Consider the following 17,273-nt stretch of genomic DNA (forward strand, 5'->3'; position numbering starts at 1 on the left):
ATTTTGCAACATTTAGCAAGCTACCTGGCAAGCACAGCTACTTGGCAAGTTCAAATTAAATTTCAGAGACTGTAAAGCCATGAATATATTATCCTCTTCCAGTCAGACTCCTTTTTGAAGACTATTACAGAGTGGTATAATTATTCTACAAATAACTACAAAACCTCTTTCTTCAGTTCAATCAACTGAATATCCCTCAGAAGAATCACAATCACTTAAAAGAAAAAAAAAAAAAAGAATGGGATTGGATATTGTAATGAAAATTGTAGCAATATAAAAATCCATCAATGTTATTTATAACTTTAAGATTAATTTACTGCATAAAATTATATGTTAATTTACTGCAGGGTGAAAATTAGATAATTGTCACAGAATCACCCAGAGCCTAGTCAGCATTACAGCCAGAAAAACTCCTCTGTGACATCACAGGGAGGAAGGATGAGTAATGAGGAAATAAAAGAGATTATAATGAAAGTTACCTTATCGCATATGCGTCTGGATCTGAAAACAAGACAGCACCTTTTAATCTTGAATTGCCTTGGATTATGTTATACATATTGCCTGTAATTTTTTTTTTGTGTGTGTGTTTGTGTCTAAGGGCTCCTATATGCTGACATAGGGTTTACAGATATTCCCATGACCTTCTCAATGTACTACTAACATTAAAATTTTAGAAATTTTTAGAAGCATTGTAATTGTCCCCAGTTTGAAATTAATTGAGCCACTGGGGAAGGGAGGGGCAAAACTTTAGAGCAAAAAGCAATTATAGCTGAACAGCAAAATACAGACTATAGTGTGAATACATACGTAAGCACTGAGGTACTTCACCGCTCCATGTTCCATTCCCAACGCAAGTCAAAACAGCAGGAAAAGAGAGTTCATATCCTGGAGAGCAGACATAGCTAATGCTAAATCCCCAGTCCAAGTTTGTTCCTTCCAACCTTCCGTTAGAGATCTGCGGAGGAGTTGGGCAGGTAACAGCTGCAATAATTTCAAAATAATTAGGCCCAGCTGCTGTAAATATCCCCGGTGTACACAGTTACTAGAAGAACCATATGGGCTAATTTCACCATTTTTAGAGGACAATACAGTCAGGACATACTATCTTTCTCACTGTATTCTTGCCACATTTCCTGAAGTTAGTACTTCTGGTTTCCTTCATTTAGGAGGCAGTGGATGACTGATGAAGTGTCTTAAATAAACCAGGATACTGCATCAAACCAAATAGGAAGACTACCTAAAAATCAGTATGGAAACTATGACGTGTACAACATTTAAGATATGTCTGGTAATCTACTACAATGTTTTTTGTCTGTTAAGACAACATAGAGTACAATTATATTTTATTAGTGTGGCAATAATCAAATATTTTCTTCCTGTTGACCAGCTTAGGCATTTGCTAGATGTTAATGCATAGGGATGAAATTCCAGGACAACTATTCTAAAATATTACTTGAAATCCTGTTTCTAAGTACCACAGTTTGGTTACTATTTGCTTTATGAGTAGTTCATCACCGAAAAGCATCTAGTTTCTAGCAAGAGTGAGAAAACGTAAGGATTTGTAACTCCTTGAAACTGTTAGTGTTGCTACCCCTAAGAAGGCCAAGAAGAAGTATTTCAGTATATTTTTTAATTGCCAGGCCTCCTAAGAAAAAAATAGAAACATCTTCTTTTCAGCTGTGGGCAAGAGGACTGAAAAACAGTACAGGAAGGCAGTAGAAGTAGAGAGATACAACTGTTGTGATGAAGATAAAAGTGTTATTCACTGGATAGTAGTGTAGTAACAGAAAATTGCTAATTGAAAGCTTAAGGAGGAAAGGTATTACAGAAACTAAATGAAAGAAAACCTGAACCAAATACAGAAAGGGTGAAATTTAGGCCAAGTTGATAGAATGAATGTGTTAGACAAAAGGGCAAAATAGAGAAAAGTTTGGAGAAACTGTGCTAGCAAAAGAGAATGAAAGCAAATAAAACTAATACAATTTAATCTGGTAAAGCCAGTTGGGATAAATGAGAAGATGTGTTTAAAAATTGATCAGAGAACACACAGGTCACAACAATGGAAGAAGTTAAATGTTGCCCCCATAACCTTTAAACTTATGTTTAGAACAGCTGTTATCTTGCAGGCTTAAAACAATTCAGAGGCACTAGATGATGAGTAATGTGTATTTGAATGCAACCTGCAGAAGGTTCGCTATGTACCATCTCTCCATCCTTATTATTCTCTTCAGTGAGAGAATCTCAATTTTGTACCATAAAAATACTTTGCAGCACCATTCATGGCTGTTTCAGGATACTAGTATCAAATAACCCTTTGCCAGTCAATAAACACAATCTAGATTTTGGGGCCTTGGTTTTGTCCCAGAAAAGAACATGATAGCTTTTGCCACACTTTTGTGGTGTTTTAATAAAAGTAATTCAAAATAAGTACCCTAAGCAGCAGAATTCTGTCCTCATTCTCCAAGAGCTTCACAAATAGTCAAAGGTCTGTATATTTTAACCTCTGAGCTGACTAATAAGGGAGGAAATATTGGTGAATAATTGGGAAAGTAGAGAAGAAGTAGAAGAAAATAGATGTAACATCAGAATTTAAGGGTAAGAAAAACAAAACAAAACAACACCCAGCAACAAGGCTGAATGCCTCTTGATTTTGGTCAGAGAGTTAGGCATAAATATATACCACAACATTCTCAGTTTAAGAACTACAAGTCTATTACAAACACAAGTCTGCAAAAAACACAGTTAGAATATCTGAATATTTAGTTGCAGATGAGCATGCATCCTTTTCCAACTAGGCATAGCAGAGCAGTATTTGTATCTTCCCTTTCAATGGCACAGTGACAATTATGCATCCATATCTGGCCCAGTTCATTTTCCAATTATTTTAACTAAATAGTACCAAAGGACCCTGGCACTCCATTCTGACAGTAAAAACTACTTGTTATGCATTTTACATTACTGCAAATTATATATTATTTTAATTACACTATTAAGTTATCTAGTGTACATACACAAACCAACATAAAGTAGAATGAAATTCTGAGAACACTAGAGATTCTGAGAACACTAGAGATTCTTCATAGGATTATTATTTAGCATTTAGACAAGCCTTAAATATGTATGACCCAAAACCAGAAAGACTCAAAAACTCAAAGATAATTGGCAGTAAAATTCTTTCTTTGTATAATTCTGTTTGAATCAAATCAGAGTTAGATCTCCTTGTCCCAGTTAGGTGTCCTGTAGACCCTAAGAATTTGAGGCTGAGAGACTTTATCATGAATACTTGTTCTGTCTTATGATCTTCTAGCTGTTGACTTACAGCCACTCTTGGAGACTTGGAGACTTGGTCAATAAGACCACTATGGCCATTCTGTTCTTAAAATCATTTTTCAGTTGAGACTGAGACTACCTATGAGCACAACGCAAATAGGAAAAAAAAGTGAAATGTCAAGAGGTTTTCGAAGTTTGATGTCCTTAAGAATGTGTCAGGAAAATAAAAAATTGATGCTGTCAAAGGTGAATTAGAATTAAACTGGACTTGATATTGGGGGAACTGTGTTCAGCAAGGAAAGTAATTGCAAATATGGTGGAGATTTGAAATTAAATTGGTCTAGTTTGACAAATAAATTCAGGGGAGGAAAAAGACTGCCACTTAGCAGGTATGTTACTTTTCTTCCTTAAAATGAAACAGAAGGAAGATGGATAAGAACAAAGTAAGTACAAATGTAGCTAAGTTTTGAAAGAACAGAGAACAGACATACTTAGTGTGAACCCAGAAAGAAAACACCAAATGGTAATGCTAATTTTCCACAGATGTAGTATCAGGACGAGTGAGAAAAATTACTCTAGAGAGAAGTTGTTTTAGGGTTTAGAAAGTGAGTTTCTGAGAGAAAATATTTTTGATGAGACAGATAAGTTAATCTTCCAGTAATATTCAGATTTTCTGCTGTTAAAATTTTAACAGGGTACATTAAAAAACCCCAAACCCAACAACAACAACAAAAAACCCCCAACAAACAAAAACCCCAGAAAAATCAGGTATGCAATTTGAAGAAGAGAAAAAAAGGAATATCTTGAGATTAATCCTTTCAGTTTTCACAGTAGAGAAAATAACATGAAGCAGAAAAATCTTTATTGGGAAATTTGCAAGATGGATTTAGTCTTTTTGTAGCAAGGTGATGCTTAAAGGTGCCCATCTAATAAAGGAGGGATGAGGAAAATCTCTTAGTATTATAGAAAAAGCCAGATTAATTTGCCTTTGACAGAGTTTTTATATATGTAGATCTTTCCCAGAGGTGTCTTTTACATGTTTGAGTGTTCTTTTTGTAAAAGCAGGGACATATATATGGCTATTTTCATATGACATGCTAACTGCAATTAACAAATCTAAACCATCGTTTCATATGGGGTAGTTCCATTTAGCAGCAAAGTGGTAAAGTATTCTACAGAACTATAAAAAAAATGGTTCAATATACTGTGCTTGTAGGAACATAAAAGGGAAAAGAAGCAAAAGATGAAGTCACTGTTTCTCCAGCCAAAAAAAATCAATTCGATGTATTCATATTAAAAATAAGTTTAGGTTTCTGTGGAAATACACAATAAATTAACAATTTGCAATAAACAGAGTAGGGAAATGTCACAGAAGAAATAGCTGACAAGCAAAATAAATGTTGTACCTTTGCATGTTGGGATTACTCCACTCCACGTACCATTGCTAGTACAAGTGCGAATTAAGGAGCTATTTGCTTCCATTGTGTAACCAGGTTGGCACATGTAAGTAACATTTTGTCCAACAACATAATCATCACCATATCTCATGCCATTGGCTGGGACTCCTGGATCTCCACAACTGATAACTGTAAGTAAATAGTTGAGGAACATATTTTAAAATCTAAGTGAGATTTATCTCTATGTGAGGGAAAAAAACATGACAAAACTAAGCATCGATTGGGGAAAAAAAGGAGAAGGAAAAAGTATCATAAACCTTATCTCCACTGAGAGAAGATAAAGATATGCTATCTTAATTAGCTGCCAAACATTTGTGGAGCTATATAATAGTTATATTTGGAGAACATACATACTTTTGTTCAACAGTAGTAGTAAAGGACTGTACAATTTTGATCAACAAAATTTCAAGATTACAAAATGAAAAAAAAAGGCAAGAAACAACCCATATGCCACTACCACCCTTTGATATGCTCAAATTTTCCTATCAATTCAGTTTCATTTTTAAAAAAGTAGATGCCTATTATTTAGTTTACTTTTCTATGGGTATATTCTGAAAGGAAACAAAATCTGGAAAATTTGAAATATATGCCTGCAAAAGCCTCCCACTTCATAAATGCTCACATAGTTGCTATGTACATAAACAGTTGAGAATATTCAGGTGACCCCCAAACATGGGCTATGGCTTACATAAAAAACTAGGTCTATAGTACTTTAATGTGTGGGAGTGGTCGCAAAATGTCTTATGACTTCTAGTGTCAGGAGATAATTTAATCTCCTAATGACATAAAATACTCATAAAAGTTTTATGTCATTGTAATCTGAGAACAGTGTTAAAACAGGTAAATTTCCCTCAGATCTGGTCAACTGGATCTATGAATTTCTGGAACAGTTTTTAGAGTAAGAAATCTAGAGAACACTAGTGGCGATGATAAAAAGTGGTTGTTTTCAGGAAGAAAAAGGGGAAAATCTACTTAATACAAAATATAGCATCCCATGTGTTTTATGGTTTATTTTATAGTAAACTTGACAATCACCCTACAGCATTGCTATTTCTTCTGGAAAACTGTGAGAAGCAGTTTCCTGGGCAGAGTACATGCCCTGGCCACTTCTAACTCAATGCCAAAGCATGGCTGATGTGAATGGCATCCTGTCTGGATCCTGGTCTCCAAAATCACAGAAATCCGTGACTACATATTTGTGGTGTATTCTGTCCAGCTCCCTTCACCTAATAACTCGGGACCTGAGAATCCAAGGTATATTTAGTATGCCTTCTCTACAGTCTATCATGGTCTGAGCAGATACTAATTACAGAGGGAGCAGATACTAATTATACGGCATACATAAAATCTTAAAATGTCCCATGCAATCACTGTATGGATAAAGAAGAGACTAGAAGACATACCACAGGGTTATCTGAGTTAGCGTAAAGGTGGCTAATGTACTGATAAAGAAAACTGGAGATCAGCCTATTTGAGTTTACCTAGTAACACAGTAATTTCAAATTATTTAAAAACTAAAAAGCCATAGATTTTTCTTGGTCACTTTTCAAACAATATAGAGCTGGGAAAGAAAGAACTGTTTCTCTTATTTACACAAGTATTTTCAAATACTCTGTATGTTCTAACTTTCATTATTTGACATATTCCATTTACTATCCTTAATGTGCAAATTTTACTAAGATTATCCTCAACATGTTTCCAGGTATACTATTGTTTTGACTGAATTAAAATATAAAGCTAATGCTTTTATCCTTTTTTCCTCTAATCTCTGTTTCATTTCAGTTGGACCACCTTCACTTAAGTCACTATGCTAGGCAAAAATATCTTAAATTGTTGCAGTGATGCTGACCAGTGACGAGCCAGTGAATCACAACAGAGTTAACCTGGGGAGCCTCAGGCCTGTGCTGCAACATCCAGCGTGGTCTTCATACCTGTGCTGTGCCACACAGATCTCTTGTCCAGGGCACAGCCTCAGCCAGCTCAAGGCAACAGAGGTGCTACAGGCAGCCCCCACTCAGTGATTACACCTTGCTGGCTGCATGGCCCTGCTTTTTATTTAGCAGTGCAACAAGAAGCTCTCATGAGAACATTGTTTCTGTTTGACTGTAGAAATTATAGTGTTGTTTCTTTCTAAGAAAATCCTATAATGACTTGCTATGGTCAAGGTCTGTATGACATTGCTCATGGGTCAGTCCTGTTTGATGGTACACTGCCCAGAGCTCCCAGCCTGTACAGGAGCATAAGATTATCTATGCTATTCTCTTCTTACAGTGTCAGCTCTAAACCCCAGCATTTTCAATGATCTGCAAGAAGGAGCTGTAATAAGTATGGACTGGCCGTAAATTTTGGTAACACCTTGACTAAACAAGAGTGGTATATCCTGAATCTGCCTCTCTTTGTTTTACTAGGATACTTCTTCTGTCAACATATTTCAAGTTAAAATCTCATCTTTCTACCTGAGTAATGTGTCTTGAGAAGACTGTTTTGGCATGTGTTTCAGTAAAATGTTATTCTAAAATACAAGAAAAAAATATAGATGCAGTTGATATCACAAACTGCTGCATATAGGTAAAACCTTATAAAAAACCTTGTTGCCTTTGTAAAATCATGACTCAGGCCTGTTAATTCAGCTAAGGAGAAAAGGAGTGTGGGAAAGAGACACAGATAAATTAGGAGTAGAAAAACATGCTGCATGACTGTTGCGTGCTCACATATGTATGTGTATGGTTGTTGGTTGGATTATGTTTGTTATGCCTTAAAACTGTGTAAACTGATAACCAGCTAATTGCTTAAAAAGGCCAGGTTTTTGCTATAAAGTGACTCTCCTGTGCACCTGCCTGGGGAATCTGCATCACTCCTTATCGCAACAACAAACCACCTTTATCTTTGATACAATTAATCTGGTTTTCATTCTAATTTGGAAAATAATAAATAATAAAAAAAACCCACTGGGCTTTCTCTCAGGCTTTATGACTGCAAAAATCCATTAAGGATGAATTTAAAAACAACACAAGAAGTTTTATCATCTAGCTTTTGGCTTCTATGTGGGTTGCTCTAAGTGTGTTCAAAATTTAAAAGCAGTTTGCTATACCTCTGATGAGGATATGTTTCTTCAAAATGATAGGCAGTCTCATGCATCATATAAATGTAAAATTTTCATAATTGCTACTAAAAGATGAACTAGGACATGTAATAAAGCAGGAACAGATGGGCTTGAAAATAAAGTGTTGCAAAATGCTCATTATGAATGTGAGAGATGCTGAAATAGCTTCTGTTAGTTGGGTACCTAAAGGAAGTCTAAGGTTAATGAAAAGGCCAAACAGAAGATGATATGTGAAAATGGGACAACAGTTTTAACCTTGGAGTCACTATGAAAAGGATTCTCAAGTGTTCATTACAAGGCTTTTATTTTCTACCCTCTGGAAGAAGAGAATATTATACTGCTAATTTTTCAAGATGAAGCAAAGTGATTAAAGTAAAAATGTCTGGATATGTCATATCACAAAACATAAACATGATTGAATATATGTACTAGTAAAGAATTAAAGTAGGTAGATCATGTAACCAAACAACTCCCTTAAACTGAAAAAGCAGTCTATACATTTTACTATACTGTGCCTTTAAAAAACATATTATTCATAATGCATAGCATTATGTTTTTAAAAGTATTTAGCATATAAAAGTATGCAGGAAATAGTGCAAGAAAAACCTGAAAATTTACTGGCATGTGGCTTCTATATTTTACTTTATTTATTACTTCAGAGGAGAGGAAAAACAAAGACTATTCTTTAGAAATGTGTCTTACTTGTGCAGTTTGGCAAGGATCCAGACCATGTTCCATTGGCAGTGCATTGTCTTACAGATGACCCAGAAAGTATGTATCCTTCCATGCATGAATAAATTACTGAATTAGAGAACGTAGTTCCATCAATACGAAGTACTTTTCCATTAGCAGTTGTTCCTGGATTACCACACTGCACAGCTATAAAGGAAAATGTGAAAAACTTTCAAAATGCAGTAAAAATGATTTTTGAAATAGGAAAAATGGGAGCAGGAACAATCCTTCTGCCAGCAACGTTATTTGGTAGAAATCCATTCTCTTGTCCTTAAAAATGTAAGTTTCACCACCTACTGATAAGGCACATTGTACAGTAAAAAACTGTGTGCATGAATTACTATTTTTTCCCCTTTGGTTTGTAGAGAAACATAACCTACAAATTTAGCTTTATAGTCTGCATTAGTGAAAAGCAAATTTAGCTGCAAAAACAAACTTCCAAGTATAAGAAAATATCTGATCTACAATTATAATTTTAGATTTAATTTGAATCATGCATTTCCAGCATCACCAAAATATTCTTCCTAATTCAAAGCACTGAATGGAATCAACTCTTACTTCACAGGCAGATGGAACCCTGATGTTTCCCAGTTCTTTAATGCTCACCCTGGGAATTTGAATGTGTCCTTCTTATGTGATTACATATATATACATCTAATCTATATGATCTGAACTAGAACAATATACCTGTGCCTGCACTACCCACACCTATATATATATCTGTAAACTATACTTACCATTTCAAGAAAGAAATATCATCAAAACTATCTTAAAATGTATAAGACCTAATTCATTTCCCTAATAGATGAGGTCAAAGAAAAATAGCAGATGGTTCAGTTGGGCAAAGCATATCCCTTTGGATACCAGCATAAAAACATATAAATATAAATATACATACACACACACACACACATATATATATAAAGTATTTTTCTTAATGTAGTAAAGTCGACAATCATTCAGTAGAAAGGATATTACAAAACCAGTTTGTGAAACGTTTTTAAAACAAAATTACTTTTTCATACAGAAAACACAGTCAACAGTGATAAAGTAGAAAGTAAGAGTACAGGTTCTCAAATTATTTTCTTCTTTTCAAGACACTTTGATTTGCAAAAGAATCTGTTGGGAATTATTTCCTATCCTGAAGCAAGGTAATTTAGGCAATAAATGATTCTTCATAAATATCCCGTTATAGCTTTCTGTTATGATAATTCATCTACCTTGAAATTTCCAGAATTACTTTTTACAAATAAACTTATTTCAGCATTTTGTTTTCTATTGAAAAATAATAATGTCTACAGAATTATTAATGAAATTTTAAGTCAACCATTTATACATTGATGTATAAATCTAAAGAAATCCTGACTCTGATATTTTCCTAAAACTGAGCTCTTTTTTCTGATATTCAGGTGTATAATTGTTGTGATTAAAGTTCAGGTTACGGTGAGATTTTTAAGTGAAACAATATTCATCAAAAAATTGAGTTCTAGAGGCTTATCTCTTTCTTTTCCTCAAACCCGTAAACATACGGTTTCATGGGTGCCAGGAACTGGTTTCAAATTTGTCACCTGATACCAAGCCACTGCTATAGGGCAACAACTTATTGGAAAAAAATTAATTTTCCATCCAAAATAACTGCATCCCATTCACAACACAAAGCTGGCAATGCAAAATTGGTTTTCTGATCAACAGTATTAAAAACACAGTTTAAAAATTGAGTGGATCTTTGATTTACCTTTGCACTCAGGTTGTCTTCCTGTCCAGCTTCCATTTGCCAAACATGTTCTTTCTTCTGAGCCATGGAGGATATATCCAAGATCACAGCTGAAATGTATTGTGCTTTTAATTTTAAAATTGTTTTCTTCTCTAGACCCATGGCCTGGGATACCTGGATCACCACAAGAACCAGCTGTATCACCTAGATTTTAGAGCACAAAGATCAGAATAGGTATGAAATATTATTGTGATACTGCATGTATAATGCATCTCTATGTATTTATAAATGTTTATATATATTATTTTCAAAAATCCCCATATATATCAGTGAGTGTGAGTCCCTATAATTACAAAATTACTTGATGCTCCACTAATTTTTTGTACTTATTTTATAGAAATACAGAAAAATAATTATAATTTTCTCAAATTCCCCTAATACCATGATAAACTTTTGATAACAGAATTATCAAACAAAATAGTGGAAAAAAAGACAAGCACAAAACCTTGGTCATTTTTCATTTAAAATATGGAATTCTGAGGAAAACCAAGGTCCTGATTGCAAAGACAATTTTCTTTTTTGTGTGTAACTAGTTTTCATACAGTATTTCTTAGTTTTATGATATCACTAAATTTTGAACAGTTTTATCGTTGAATTACAGTTCTAGTCAACAATGTTACGTGTACTAGACATGAAGCATTTTCCTGAATTTTAGAAATGTTGAAACATCATGTCAAAACTGCCTGATAGCTAAAATCTCCCTCAGATATAAATGTTTTAGAAAATTCTAAGATAGAGAGTAATGTTAAATGTGTTTATATATAAATAAATAGATAATGTTAAATTCTATCTGTTGTATATAAATGATAGAATAATCAACACAATAATAGTGATAATAAAAAGTAATAATAGTATTTAAGATTATACATCTAAATCTTCAGTTATGATAACTTTTAGGAAGTTCTAGGTAACAGTATATGAACAGCAGGTCATTTGTTTGAATCTTAATATTTACTTAGTATCATCTATTTTATTAGAGATCTTTAAGATCGTTTTCTATGTAAAAAGAGATGAAGGCATATTCTATTACTGAGTTTCAATACTGAAGAGCTCCACTGTTCAGGTTTTTCCCCATAGTCCATGTTTTTTTTCCAACAACTTGCAAAAAAATTTAATGTCTTCTAGGAAAAAAATAAATCAAACATAATAATATTTTTGAGAGAATATCTGCATTACTTTGTAATTAGTTACACTATTGTAAGTAAAGATGAAAAATTTCAAGAATCAGGTAGAAAGAATTAATCCAATTATGTAAATAATGTGTTATGTAGAGTAGCTGTATTTTTCTGGGGTTTATCTAAGCTTAAATTGCAATATTAAGAGAAATTTTTACACAGAAATAGTAAAAAATTTGCAAACTCTAAATACACAAAAGACCAAAAGCGACAAACTCATTATAGAGGGGTTCTATGAGAAGTTAGGACCCTGGACTTGTATATGCAGATAAAAACAGCTTCTGCTGCCTTTGTTGGCACTGTGTATGTGTGAAAATGCTGTTGGGAGTGAAGGGTTGGACACAACTCTTTACTGACAAAAGTACATACAGAACTGCATAGTGAAAGAAGAGGAGTAGAACTGGCTTATTTTGCTTTGCTAACTAACATGCATGAGCAAATACTTGGCTTAGTCCACTATGACCAAGAAGTACATGGTACTATGTATTTAAATTATTTCAGAAATAATAAATATACTCAAGTATAAGGGCTTAACTGTCTGGTTCAAAATCACAGACTCAAAGTTAGGCTGTTCTCTGTTTACCCATTTCATTAGGTGACACAGATCAGTAAAGCAGCTTGCCAGATCTGTTAAAAAAGAAATTGCAAATCGTTCCAAATTATAGCAAAAAAATTCTATAAGCTTTCAAAAAAAATTATGTCCGAGGTACTTAGGTGACTTAACAACCCTCTAGTTTGAAAAAAGTCTGCTTCATATTTTTGAAATAATTTTTAAAGTTTTCTAGATTAAGTGGGGTTTTGTGTTGTTTTGGGAATCTGTATCTTATATTTTCTAGTAGTATATAGTTAGATTATGACAAAATTGGAACAGGGCCTACTCATTATTCTATACTTGTAAAGTCTCCACAATAATAGTTCAGTTTTTGGCAAGTTACTTGACATTATGCCTAAAAGAATTTAATTATGAAAATAGGTTATTTGCTATACCAGATAGAAATCACATATTCCTCTTCTAAATGAAGTCACGTGTTCTTTTTTAATGCCTAATTATTACTGTGGACTATTAGACTTTTTATTTTAGGAAGGTTAACCACCAGCTCTTTTGATTGAAGGTTACAGAAATAATTTTTCTAAATGACTAATCAATCAGGATGTGATGGAATCAAAGAATCATAAAATATGATGAGTTGGAAAGGACCCAAAAGGATCATCGAGTCCAACTCCTGGCCCTGCACAGCACCATCCCCAAGTCACACCTTATGCCCGAGAGCATTGTCCAAACACTTCTTGAACTCTGTCAGGCTTGGTGCTGTGACCACTTCCCTGGGAAGCTGATCCAGTGCCCAACCACCCTCTGGAACCTTTTTTCTAGCATCCAACCTAAACCTCCCCTGACACTTCAGGCCATTCCTTAGGGTTCTGTCACTGGTCAGCACAGAGAAGAGATCGGTGCTGCCCCTCCTCTTCCCCTCATGGGGAGGTTGTGTATTGTGATGAAGTCTAAGGGAACATATTTTTATTACCTCATGCAGACTCAACTAAATTATTTTTACAGTTAGTTATGAGCCATCCTTCACTCACATGTGTAACAAATTCTCAGTTGACATTTAATCTTGATGAAATGGAGGGTATTTAGACTACTTACAACCCTTGCTGTACTTATGAGGAATTCTACATTGCAAAAAATTTCTGACTCCATCTGATATGCATATGATGATTGAAAACTATTTCTGAATGCCAATATCTATCAATGGGACATGACAATTCCTTCTAGCTCAATTTCGTGTGACAAGAAACTGTCATATGGATGATGTGACAAAATTTAGTTACCTTATGTTCACTGATCTAGCGTTTCCTTTTTAAATTTTTTTTATATATTAAAAGGACAAGCATGCTGTATCTTTTCCCAGTTAAATATTCTATATTATATGTTGTAAGTACTATCAACAAACATGCAAATTTTAAGACTTTAATATGCATTAAAAATTAAGAAATCAATTTAAAGGCTAATAATGAAAGCAGATGATTTTACATATTTTAGATGCAAAATATAGAAGTTCTGTATCATGAACTGCAAATTACTTATAATGAGAAAGCATTTCAGATATAAGCCTTGAAAACAAAATCTCAAAATTTTACTAAGAATTATAGTTTGGTACAGTACAGTTAAAGAAAATAAGAGTTTGTATTCTGTACAATCTGATTCATTAACATTTAAATGTTCCTATGTCAAGGAAATGTTTCTTCAAGTATTAAGAAAAATGAATTAGATCTGATTAGAGTTTCCTATGTGTAGGTACAAAAACAATAATTAGAAAAAAAAAAATTTCATGTACCTCACTCACAATTGGTTATCCCAAGATATTTCAACACTTTTTTAATTTAGTAGGAGAAATACTATAGAATAGTCCTGTTTTCAGTAGGGCTGCTTTGATATTTTCATGTGTATTTTTAGGCTTCCAATCTGTATTCCTTGATATTTTTGTCTCTTTCTAAAATTATTTTTGAAATTCACAATTTATATTTTTAAATAGTTTTTCTTATTAATACTATGAAAAACTGCAATAAGTAGCCTTAGATTTTATTTAAAGAGGATTTTTTCCCCCAAACAACTATGGATTCACGCTAACTATATAAACACTTTTTATTAAAATAGTTCAAATTTTCAAACACGGGAATATATCATTATTTATTATATAAGACTATTTTACATTAAACTTTGATTTCTAGTGCATACCTCTAAAAATCACAGGTTATAAGAACTTGATCTTTGTTCTAATTGTGGCAAATTTCCTTCTGCTTTATTCACAGAAAGTTTAAGGATTAAATTAGGTGTTCATTTTTCTAGGTTTTGTCACATTCTAGGTTCCTGAGAGTTTGCAGGAGAAGGTTCAGATATTGAAAAATTCTTCCAACACTTCAGAATTTAATGCAGTATTTTAACCAAGAAGTTGTATTTTAATATCTCATATTAATTTTCAACTATTTCTGTGCCATGGACTGTAAAATTTCATATTCTGAACCTGCAGTTGATAATCAGTTTGTAACTGAATACACTGAAAAGATGAGGGCAGGAGAAAAAAAAAAACAAAAACATTTGGAATATGTGAGACCTCCACTTGAACTACTGTATCCATTTCTGAGGTTTCCAGTACAACAGGAACAAAGACCTGTTAGAGCAGGTCCAGAGGAAATTAACAAATATGATCAGAGGGCTGGAACACCTCTGCTGTACAAAAAAGGCTGAGAAGATTTGGGCTGTTCAACCTGAAGAAAGGAACGCTTCCAGAAGACCTTATTGTGACCTTTCAATATATAAAATATAGAAGAAATATATAGAGCAGCTTTTTATCAAGGTCTGTAGTGACGGGATAAGAGGGAACAATTTTAAACTGAAAGAGGCTAAATTTAGATTGGGCATAAAGCAGATATTTCTTAAAATGTGTGCTGTGAGTCACTGGAACAGGGTGCCGAGAGAACTTAATGCAACACCCCTGGAAGTGTTCCAAGGTCAGGTTAAACAGGACTTTGAGTAACCTGGTCTAACTGAGTACGTCCCTTCTCATTGCAGTAAGGGAGGACTAGATGATCTTTGGAGGTACCTTCCACCACAAACCATTCTATGATCCTAGTGAAAGGTATCCTTACCTATGACTGGAGGTTGGACTAGGAAATTTGTAAAGGTCCTTCTGACTTCTACCATTCTATGATTCTATTATTTACTAATACTGTAAAGAACCTTGGATTTTAAATATGAAACTAGTATAGCATAGTCAGATTTGCATATCAGTTATTTTCACCTCTAGTTTTGACATAGCTCTAATCCAAGAAAATCATGTCACTTGTTTTCTTCTTACTTTCTGCCATTGAACGTGTCTAAGTTCTCTGAATTACATAGCTTTAAATAAGATTCAAAACCCCTCTGATTTCTTTAATCATATAATGAAACATAAGCAGGAAAAGAAAGAACTTCCACCAGTATTTACTGAGAATTAAAACTGATAACAGGGTTAACCTTTATCACAGTATTTGTTTACATAGTCTGTAATAACAAATGGGATTTAATCAAATCCCAAATTAGTGTGTGACTTCGATTTCTGCTTTTCACTTGATCCCTGCTCTTAAAGTGAATCAAACTGAAGCTGTGAAACACAATATTCCTAAGCAATAAATTTTTCAGAAAACATATCTTGACTTCAGGGAGGGCTAAACTATTACAAGGATTAGATGGTGTTCCCTCAAAAACTGAGCATCTTATCTTGAAATTATGTGGAGCCCACCTGGCCTTATTATACAGATGGACATATTACACAATCAAGTTATATCTGAGGTGTCATCAAGTCACTAGACATTTTACAAGTTAAAAGAAAAAAAAAAAATGAACCCATTATCTTCAAGAGACAATGTTGCAAGATTTCATTGTGGAAATTAATACTCTTGCCAGAAATCACATAAAAATATTTTCAAAACAAGCTCATTTTGTTAACAGTCAATTGAATGTGAAATTTTTTGTTCATATTAAGTGCCACCAAGAAAGTCTACTTCTTCCAGATTATTTTCTTGCTAATACTTTGTTCATATTTTGGTTTTACATTTTTTACTCCTAGTGAGATGGTAATTCAGTTTTATACATGATTTTACAGATTTTTAAATGGCCTTCTGAAAAAGAAAAATATATTTAAAACAACTTTAGGATTAATTCACAACTATTACCTGAGCAATGAGGAAGAGATCCACTCCAGTGTCCATTTAACTGACATGTGCGAGATGACTGCCCTAACAGTGACCGTCTCCCTGTGCAGGTATAATGAACAGTAGAACCAAAGGTGTATTTATCTCCAGACAGGACTGCGTTAGGAGGAACTCCAGGATGTCCACAGTCAATCACTACAATGCATAATTATTGGAGATGAAAGAAGGTTATTATCACTGATCAAACAATTTGTAGTTTTCATTTTCATAACTGCACACATAAACTTTGTGAAGGGGTTACCATTTTTAGGGTTTGGGGGAAAGGGGAACATCATGGGATTAGAACGCAAAATATGCGTCAAACCAAAAGCTGTGAGAGAAATGTTTGGAGATGTCAAAAAAAGGTATTTCAGATACAGATATTGATGTTCAAAACCACTAATTCACTAAGTTGATCTTTATGGCATGAACCTACACACACACAAAAACATGCATTCATGCTTGTACTCTTCAGAGAAAAATTACAGGAACACTGTATCTGCCAAAGTCACTGCTGTGGTAGAAAATATGCAGAACTTCATCTCTCTTTTAATAATGAAGAGCAAGGAGTTAATTTAAAAGCAAGCTAAATAAATCAAGTGTGGGAAATGCACAGTTAAAATTCATAAACCAAATTCACTATATACACAAACTGAATCTAAGCCTGATGTTTGACTTCTTTTTATCTTACACCTGTCCATAGCATGTAGATTATCTTGACCAGAGATAGTTGTATTTATGTACCAAGAAACCCACAAATTAGAGCTGCAAATATCAGTGTAGTAGAACAGGTAGCTAAATCATACAAATGTAATTTTTATCAAAACTTCATTGTATTAAATACTATTTTCAGCAGGACTTTTTTATTAGAGAAAAATCCAGATCAGAAGCCTGATCAGGGTTAAGCATATGTTCAATTCCATGGCATTTCAGATAAATGCAACCGTACAATGATTGTACAATACAGCATAAGACCAAAATCATGACAATTTGTCTTTCTTAAATGGCTATTTTTGGTCTTAGAGCTTTAA

At 33.7% G+C, this 17,273-nt stretch overlaps 1 protein-coding gene across 4 annotated transcripts in view; it reads right to left on the reverse strand.

The window, feature by feature from the left end:
* Positions 1-17,273, reverse strand: part of CSMD3 (CUB and Sushi multiple domains 3) — a 613,333-nt gene that overhangs the window by 32,823 nt on the left and 563,237 nt on the right. For all 4 annotated transcript variants that reach the window (XM_042035930.1, XM_042035929.1, XM_042035928.1 and 1 more), the window contains 5 exons: positions 16,225-16,398; positions 10,298-10,480; positions 8,533-8,709; positions 4,677-4,856; positions 808-981 (listed from right to left, as the gene is read on the reverse strand). In XM_042035930.1, coding sequence (XP_041891864.1) covers positions 808-981; positions 4,677-4,856; positions 8,533-8,709; positions 10,298-10,480; positions 16,225-16,398 — 888 coding nt within the window. The remainder of the gene's footprint in view (positions 1-807; positions 982-4,676; positions 4,857-8,532; positions 8,710-10,297; positions 10,481-16,224; positions 16,399-17,273) is intronic.

This window comes from Corvus kubaryi, unplaced genomic scaffold (genome assembly GCF_017639235.1).
Source record: "Corvus kubaryi isolate FWS band 111438036 unplaced genomic scaffold, C.kubaryi_AGA036_p1.0 37385, whole genome shotgun sequence".
Classification (NCBI taxonomy): domain Eukaryota; kingdom Metazoa; phylum Chordata; class Aves; order Passeriformes; family Corvidae; genus Corvus; species Corvus kubaryi.